The sequence below is a fragment of the Eschrichtius robustus genome, chromosome 2 (genome assembly GCF_028021215.1).
Source record: "Eschrichtius robustus isolate mEscRob2 chromosome 2, mEscRob2.pri, whole genome shotgun sequence".
In the NCBI taxonomy this organism is placed as follows: Eukaryota; Metazoa; Chordata; class Mammalia; order Artiodactyla; family Eschrichtiidae; genus Eschrichtius; species Eschrichtius robustus.
In genome coordinates this window covers 171,540,156-171,547,256 of record NC_090825.1, presented here as the reverse complement: position 1 = coordinate 171,547,256, position 7,101 = coordinate 171,540,156, and the positions used below count along the sequence as shown (strand labels likewise).

General features: G+C 58.5%; 1 protein-coding gene across 5 annotated transcripts in view; it reads right to left on the bottom strand.

Moving 5' to 3' along the window:
* Positions 1 to 776: 776 nt before the first annotated feature.
* The window catches only part of DOCK6 (dedicator of cytokinesis 6), a 42,213-nt gene continuing 35,888 nt past the window's right edge, over positions 777 to 7,101 (bottom strand). For 3 of the 5 annotated variants that reach the window (XM_068536941.1, XM_068536943.1, XM_068536944.1), the window contains 11 exons: positions 6,432 to 6,624; positions 6,188 to 6,331; positions 4,920 to 5,051; positions 4,809 to 4,823; positions 3,359 to 3,484; positions 3,142 to 3,231; positions 2,578 to 2,814; positions 2,070 to 2,213; positions 1,882 to 1,988; positions 1,452 to 1,613; positions 777 to 1,020 (listed from right to left, as the gene is read on the bottom strand). In XM_068536941.1, the coding sequence (XP_068393042.1) occupies positions 978 to 1,020; positions 1,452 to 1,613; positions 1,882 to 1,988; positions 2,070 to 2,213; positions 2,578 to 2,814; positions 3,142 to 3,231; positions 3,359 to 3,484; positions 4,809 to 4,823; positions 4,920 to 5,051; positions 6,188 to 6,331; positions 6,432 to 6,624 (1,393 nt within the window). In that variant the 3' untranslated portion in view covers positions 777 to 977. Of the gene's footprint in view, positions 1,021 to 1,451; positions 1,614 to 1,881; positions 1,989 to 2,069; positions 2,214 to 2,577; positions 2,815 to 3,140; positions 3,232 to 3,358; positions 3,522 to 4,808; positions 4,824 to 4,919; positions 5,052 to 6,187; positions 6,332 to 6,431; positions 6,625 to 7,101 lie in introns of those variants that run through there. The other 2 variants (XM_068536942.1, XR_011073230.1) reach the window with 2 other exon arrangements.

Below are 7,101 nucleotides of genomic sequence, written 5' to 3'. Positions count from 1 at the left end.
CGCGCGTGGGGGTATCCGGCCTCGCCCCCTCTTCCTGTCCTCGGGCCAGGGTCCCCCCACCGCTATCCTCCCCGCGACAGCTGCCGCTGGGCCGCTGCGGGGGGCGGGAGAGGGCGGGGCTGGCCTGGGTCCAGCTCCTGGAGGGAGGGCGGTGGTGGCGGCGGCGGCGGCTGCGGGAGGTCACCCCTCCCCCCCGCCGGCTCAGGGCTGGAAGCCGCCCAGCACAGGCCTGGTACACGGTGGCGTGACCACCGCGGGGCGGGAAGGGAGGGCTGGGTCAGCGCGAGACTGCACAGACTGTAGCTAAGGCCTGGGCTCCATTGCCAGCCAGACCTGGGCTCCAATCCTAACACCACCAAGCCTTTACTTGCTGCCTCAGTTTCCCCATCTGTAAAATGGGGCTAAGAACGCTGCCTGCCTGATAGTGGTGTTAAGATGATTCTATAACCATGAGGCAAGGGCCTAATAGAGGTCCCTCAGGCAGAAAGGCCCATAAACAGGGCAGTGTCTTTGCGGGAGCCAATTATACAGGGCTGGACACTTAATGAGAGTTTAATAAATGTTACTATTATTCCCCCTGCACACATGTGACATTGTCATTTGTGTGTTGCCTTCCCCACTAGAATGTCAGCTCTACAAGGGCAGAAATTTGCATCCATTGTCACTGCTGTGTCCCTGGCACCCAACTGGTTCTCAGTGTCTGTGCATCAACTATCAGGGTGTGCGGGTAGAGGGTGCACACGGGACCCAGCTCCCAGGGACCACACCACACAGGCTGTTTATAAAAACCATTTTAAATTAGAAAAGGTAAGAAGCATCAGTGCACACAGACGAGAACAAAGGGACAGAGGGCCCAGACCCATGTGCGATGTGGTCACCCCATGGCTGAGTGGGCAGTAGGGGAGACTGTCAGGAAGGCACAGACAGCTGAGTCCAGGGTGCTGGTTCCTCTGGGTGTGGCTTCAGGCCCTGTGGGCTCAGAGGTCAGCCTTCCGGAAACTTGCTCTGTTCAAGGAGTTCCTGGGGGACGAATGAAGTGGATCAACATGGCCACAGGGCCCCCAACTCCATAATGCTTCCCAGCCTCCTCCTCCTCCCCCCTCTCCTTTTCCTCCCCCCTCCTCCTCCAAGGAGGTCTTCTATGGTCTTCCTGGCTCCTTTTACATTGGTTCTGATCTGGTCATGGAATCAGAAATTCTTAGAATCCACCACTGGAGATATGAATCACGCCCATTTTACAGATGTGGAAACTGAGGCTCAGAAAAATGAAGTCACATACCTGGGAAATGATCAGAAACGGTTGCCCAGAGCTTGAATATGTGTATGTGTCTGAGTATTCACATGACTGTGCAAAGCCCTGAGCACCCGTGTTGATGTGCACGTTTATGACGTCCCCCACGCTCTGCCTGGCTTTGCCTGCCCCCTCTCTCCCTCTCTAGGGTGGCAGGCACCTGAGGCCGGCTGCGTTTGGTGCCAGCAGCTGAGGCAGGCGCTGGGTGAGCAGGGGCTGCAGAGCCTCCCGCAGGCGGGAGTAGTTGCGCTCCAGCTCACGGTGGTACTCCTTCTGGTCCGGCCCAATCAGGGCTTTGTTCTTCCGCAGCGCATCCTCGCACCTGAGGGAGGACCAGATGGCAGGAGATGCTCAGGGGCTGACACTCAGAAGACAAAGCAAGACCAGAGGTGGGGAGCCCGCGAGCTGGGGTCAGGCATGCAGAGGAGCCTATAATGGGGGTATGACAGGTGGATATGACTTAATGGAAATCAGAGAGGCTACAATGGGGGCTCAGGTTGATAGACAGGCTGTACTGGGGAGTCAGATAGGCAGAGAGCCATAATGCGGGGGTTAGAGGGACTCTGATTGCGGGGGGTGGTCAGTCCTACTTCTTGCAGAAGTCCTTGAAACAGAGCCGCAGCTTGTTGTGATGCCTGAAGAGCTTAGGGTCTTGCGGGATCTCGGCCAAAAACACCTGGGCCACCTCCAGTGGACCCTGTGGGGTGATAGGGGCTTGTGACGATGTCTGCATGGCCCCCGGGGGCCTCAGGCAGCCTGCACACCCCACCGGCCGTGCCTGGTTTACAGTGGGCCCCACGGAGCCCTGCAGCACCATCTGCAGCATTTTGGCATCAGGCGGGTCCTGCTCGGTGGCGAAGGCCAGCTCCCGAGTCTTCTTCTGCATGTCCTCAATGGCCACCTCTACTGGCGTCAGCACTGTCTGCGGGGTGGAGATGAGCAGGCACGCGTCGGGGCCTGAGGATGTCCTGACCCAACCCAGCCCACGGCAGCTTGGACCCCAGCTGGGGGTGGACAGGGGTCCACGAAGCTGTAAGGAACCAGGTCTGGGGCTCCTGCCTGCTTGGGTCTGGCAGGGTGGGGGTCAAGGTTCAGCTGCCTTTGTCTGGTTCTGATAACTTTGGTCTGTTCTAGTCCAGCCTTGGGTCAGCAAGGTCTGGAAGTAGGGGTTTCAGTCTGCAGACTGGGGTCTGGAGGTTGGAGTTTTGGGGTCCCCGGCCTCCCTTGGTTTTGGGGTCTCTGCACCTCCCCTCCCTGGGCCTCCCCCAGGCCTGGGCCCCGCCCACCTCCTCCCGGTGGCACACGCGGATTCGTGTCTTGATGTAGGGGAAGGCGTGGTCTGTGCTGAGCAGCGTCTTGCGCTTGTGCTGCTCGGGCAGTTCTCCGTGTGCGCGCCCGTCCGGCGTGAAGGGCGTGCAGAACAGGAAGGTTCGCAGCCCGTAGTTGCGGTCGAAGTAGGTCACCCGGTCCTTGAGCTCATAGGTGTCAAAGTGCGGCTCCACGTACGTGATCTGGATGTAGGCCTGGGGCATGGGGCTCAGGGGTGAGGCTCTCAGCCCCAATACACACACCTGGGGCTTGCTGGCCTCCCGCAGGGGCCCCATCCCTGGAGAAAGGGGATTTGGGCCTCCCTGGGTCTGGGGGCTTTGGATCTGGGGTTCCCAGGTCTCCCTATGTCTCCCTTGGATGTTTGGGAATCCCCTGAGGAATAGGACGTGGGGTCCCCGAGGGAGATAAGCTTTGGAGTTTCCCAGAGATATAGGATTTGAGGGGCCACAGGATTATAGTATTTGGAGTCTCCCTGAATATAGGATTTCGGGGTCCCTGGGGGGATAGTCAGGAGCCCTCACCTTCTGGGGGTCCAGCTTGGTCTTGTCCACAGGGTTAGAATCTTTGATGATCTGGACCACGTCCTCCCCGAATCTCTCCGTGTAGAACTCCTGAGGACACGGGGCTGACTCACAGCTGCACAGCTGCAGCCCCAGCGCCCTATCCCAGGGCACCCCGCCCCACCCCGCCCCAGGGCAGCCCAGTGCCCTGTCCACCCCCCCCACCACCAGGACGTGCCTCCAGCCGGTGTGAAATCTCGGCCAGCTTTGTGATGGACGGCTCCTTGTACACGAACTCCTGTTCATCCAGGTCACCGAAGCGGGCACCGTAGAAGCCCACGCGGAAATATGTCCCGAACACACGCTGGGGCTGTGGGAAAGCTGTTGTTGCCCAGGAGGCCCTGCTGGAGGTCCCCCTACGCCAGAGACACATGGGTCCTCAGGCCCCATGTGCGGAAGAGGTGGGCATGGGCGGAGGACCCCGGACACCACAAGAACATCACATCCCGGGCACAGGCAGGGAGGGGCATGGACCCAGATGACTGCCAATTGCCCACACCCTCACTCTTTTTCCCCAGCCTGTCTCCTACCTCCCCCAAATCTTCATTCTCATTTAACACAAACCCCTAGTTTCTGATTCTCCCTCATGACCCACGCAGTTCTTCAGAGTCTGGATCTCAATATGAAATGAGAACTGGGGCCCTATTGCTCATAACTAGGTCCTCAATGCCTATAGGTCTGGGTATACAGTAGGTGCTCAATATATGCATGAGTGACTGAGGGAAGGCGTGGCTGTTTCTTGCTCTGGGACAGAGGCTCTGGTTCCCTTGTTCCAGTGCATCCCCTCCCCTCCCAGATCTAAGTTTGCCAAGAAGGTCCCCCTCCCTCCAGGTAGACTACTTTCCACCGGGAAGGATGGGGGTGGCTCCATGTTCACTCACCAAGGCAGATCCAGGCAGGGTGAGGTGGGCACCAGGAGATGGAGGTGGGGAGCAGGGGGCAGAGAGACAAAAGTCATGGGTGAGGTCAGAGGTCACAGCCCCCAACCCCCAGAGTCCTGGTTTTGCTGCCCCATGAGAACTATTCCATGGGCAGAGAGAGGAGATCCGGGGAGGGAGGGGACTTGCCCGCCCCGCCCAGCTCCCACCCAGTCCTCCCCCCTTGGTTCTGGGTTCCTGCCATCTTTGGCCAGAAAATTCTCCCCAAACTAGGAGATGCCTAAAAATAGACCCAAGTAGGGGAGAGGCGGGAGAGGGGGGGACGTTAGTAGGGGGGCAATGAGGAGCAGAGATCCTGGGGGAAGCCGGGGAGACAGGGAGAGACAGAAACCAAGAGAGACACACAGAGAGAGTGATCAAGGAGAGAGACAGAGACAGGGAGAGATGGACAGAAAGAGACCAAGAGACACAAAGAGAGAGACAAAAAGAAACAGAGATAGAGGAAGTTGGAGGCCCCCCCTTCCAGGCAGTGACCAAGCTGGCCCTGCCTGAGGGAGGGGTGTCTCTGGAGAGCTCCCAGCTGGGTGAGTCACAGGCTGCCCTGGAGATCTGGGGCAGGGAGGGGGGCTCTGGGGGGAAGTAGTGGGGTGCGTCATCGCCCACTGAACCCCCGCGGCCAGGCAGCTGTGCTCCTCCAGCGCCCCCTGGTGGTCCCTGACCACTGCTGACCAGAGGCAGGTGGCCACTCACCTCCCAGCCGGAGCTCTGTGGGTGGGGACAGAAGGGTCAAGGTCAGCTGAGCCCAGCAGGGGCCAGGGGCTGGGGCCGAGGGCAGGGTCTGAGAGGGCGTCCTGGGCCCACCTGGTGCATGATCTTGGTGAAGGCCTCCTGCAGTTTGCCGTGCACAGCAGCCAGCTTCTTGTAGTCGCGGTGGGCTTCCAGGATGGGGATGAGGGTCTTGTAGACCTCATTCACTGCCTCGTAGAGCCCACCCTGGGGGTGGAACATCAGGATATCCAGCACCAGCCCTGATCTTCTCTCCTGCCTGGAACAACCCTCCTTCCATGCTCCTACCCACCCTCCAGGGCGCCATCTTCCATCACCTCCTCCAGGAAGCCCACCCTGACCACACCTGCCCCAGATGGGGCACCAGCCTTTCCACTCAGCCCCTGCAGACATCCTCTGTGGTCTCCACCATGCTTACTATGGACCCGGTGCTGTGTACATGTACACTCTACCCATGTTCCTTCACTGGTGGGAGGAGTCATCTTTTTTTTCCATTCCTCAGAGGGGAAACTGAACTTCAGAGACATGGAGGGGCTCCCCAGGGCCAGGACCTGAAGGCTGGCCCTTCTGCCATGGTGCCTAAGACCTCCACACCCAACTGCCTCCTGGCACATGGTAATGGCCGCTCCTGAGTGCCGCTGGCCCCCAGTCAGGGCCAGCATCAAGCCTGGCACACGGCAGGTATCCTTAGCTATTTGCTGACTGTTAGAGGTCTGTGTATACCATCTGGCTTATTCCCAAGGCCTCTGTCTCTGAGACTCCAGCGAAGTGATCATAATAATAAAAACAACATTAAAAAAAAAAAAAAAAACCTTTAGAAAAAAAGGAAAAAAAGAAAGAAGGCTTGATGCAAAGAACTGAAACAGGATGGTAAATATAGGTGGTCACTGAATTTGAGTGCTGGGTATGGGGGGTGGTGGGGATACAACTTTCTTTTATGTGTTCTTGAAATTTTTTTATAACAAAAAAGAATTTTAGGGAATTCCCTAGTGGGCCAGTGGTTAGGACTCCACACTCTCACTGCAGGGGGGCCTGGGTTCAATCCCCTTAGTCGGGGAACTAAGATCCTGCAAGCCACACGGTGCGGCAAAAAAAGAAAAAAACAAAAAAAAAGAATTTAAAATGGTAACTGAATATATTCAAGACTTATTATATCCAGACCATGCGTCAAGGGTTTTACGGGGAGAAAGGCAGGTAACGGGGCCTCTGAGGGATCCCAATCCTTCTCCTCCACAAATCCCCTGCCCAGAAAGGGTCCCGGCAGCAGCTTCGCCTTGCGTCTCCGGGAGCGGGTATCGGGCCCATCAGCAGATGCACAATGCCGCCCCAGCCCCAGGCCTCACCATGGTGAAGTAGGCGGCCGCCTGTTCCAGCAGCCCCACCAGCCCCAGCTCCGTGAAGTGCTTCCCAGAACAGAAGCCCTCCTCATCAGGCGACAGGATGTCGTCAGAGATGGCGGACTCCTCCAGCACGTTGGACGAGATGTTCTGGGGTGGGAGGTGGCGTCAGAGCCTGGTCCTCGGCCCGCGTGTGCCACTCCCTGCCCGCCACGACCCCACCCCCCGTCCCCCCATCCCCGCCGCTCACCTGGAAGGAAACGCAGCCCACAGGCAGGTGGCGGCTGTCCTCCAGCAGAGCGAGGTACTCGGCCACCAGGGCGGCCGCGTGAACCATGCACTGCGCAGCCTCCGCGTGGTTGCCCAGCTCCGCGTGCTTCCCCGCCATGTTCTGCAGCCATGTCAACCGCAGGTCTGGGGAGCCCTGGTAGCCCCGGGCAATCCTAGAACCCAGGTGAGGGGGGATGTGAGGAGGATGGAGACTCCCCTTGCCCCCCTGCTCACCCCTCACTTGTCCATCCCCTTCACCTGTGACCCCACCCATCTGCCCCAGCCAATCTCCTCACCTTTACCCCATTCACCTGTCTCCTAACTTACCCCACTCCTTACCTGTCCATCTCTTCATTACCCCCCACAAGTGTCACTCTGGGTCTGCCCAGACCCAGAGTGGGGTCTGCCCAGGCCCATCCCTTCTGTATGCCCCCTGCCTTCCCTGTCTCCATCACCTGGGCCCCCATCTCCCACTCCCCAGTTTCTTACTAAATACCCTTCACTCTCCTCCAAATCACTTGTTCCCCTAATCTGTCACCCCTTCATGGGTTAGCGCCTCACCTGTCTCTCCCACCTGTCCCCCTCACTTATTCTTGTGCTCCTCTGTCATCCTCATCTGTATGTTCATCTGGCACCATTTTTACTTGCTC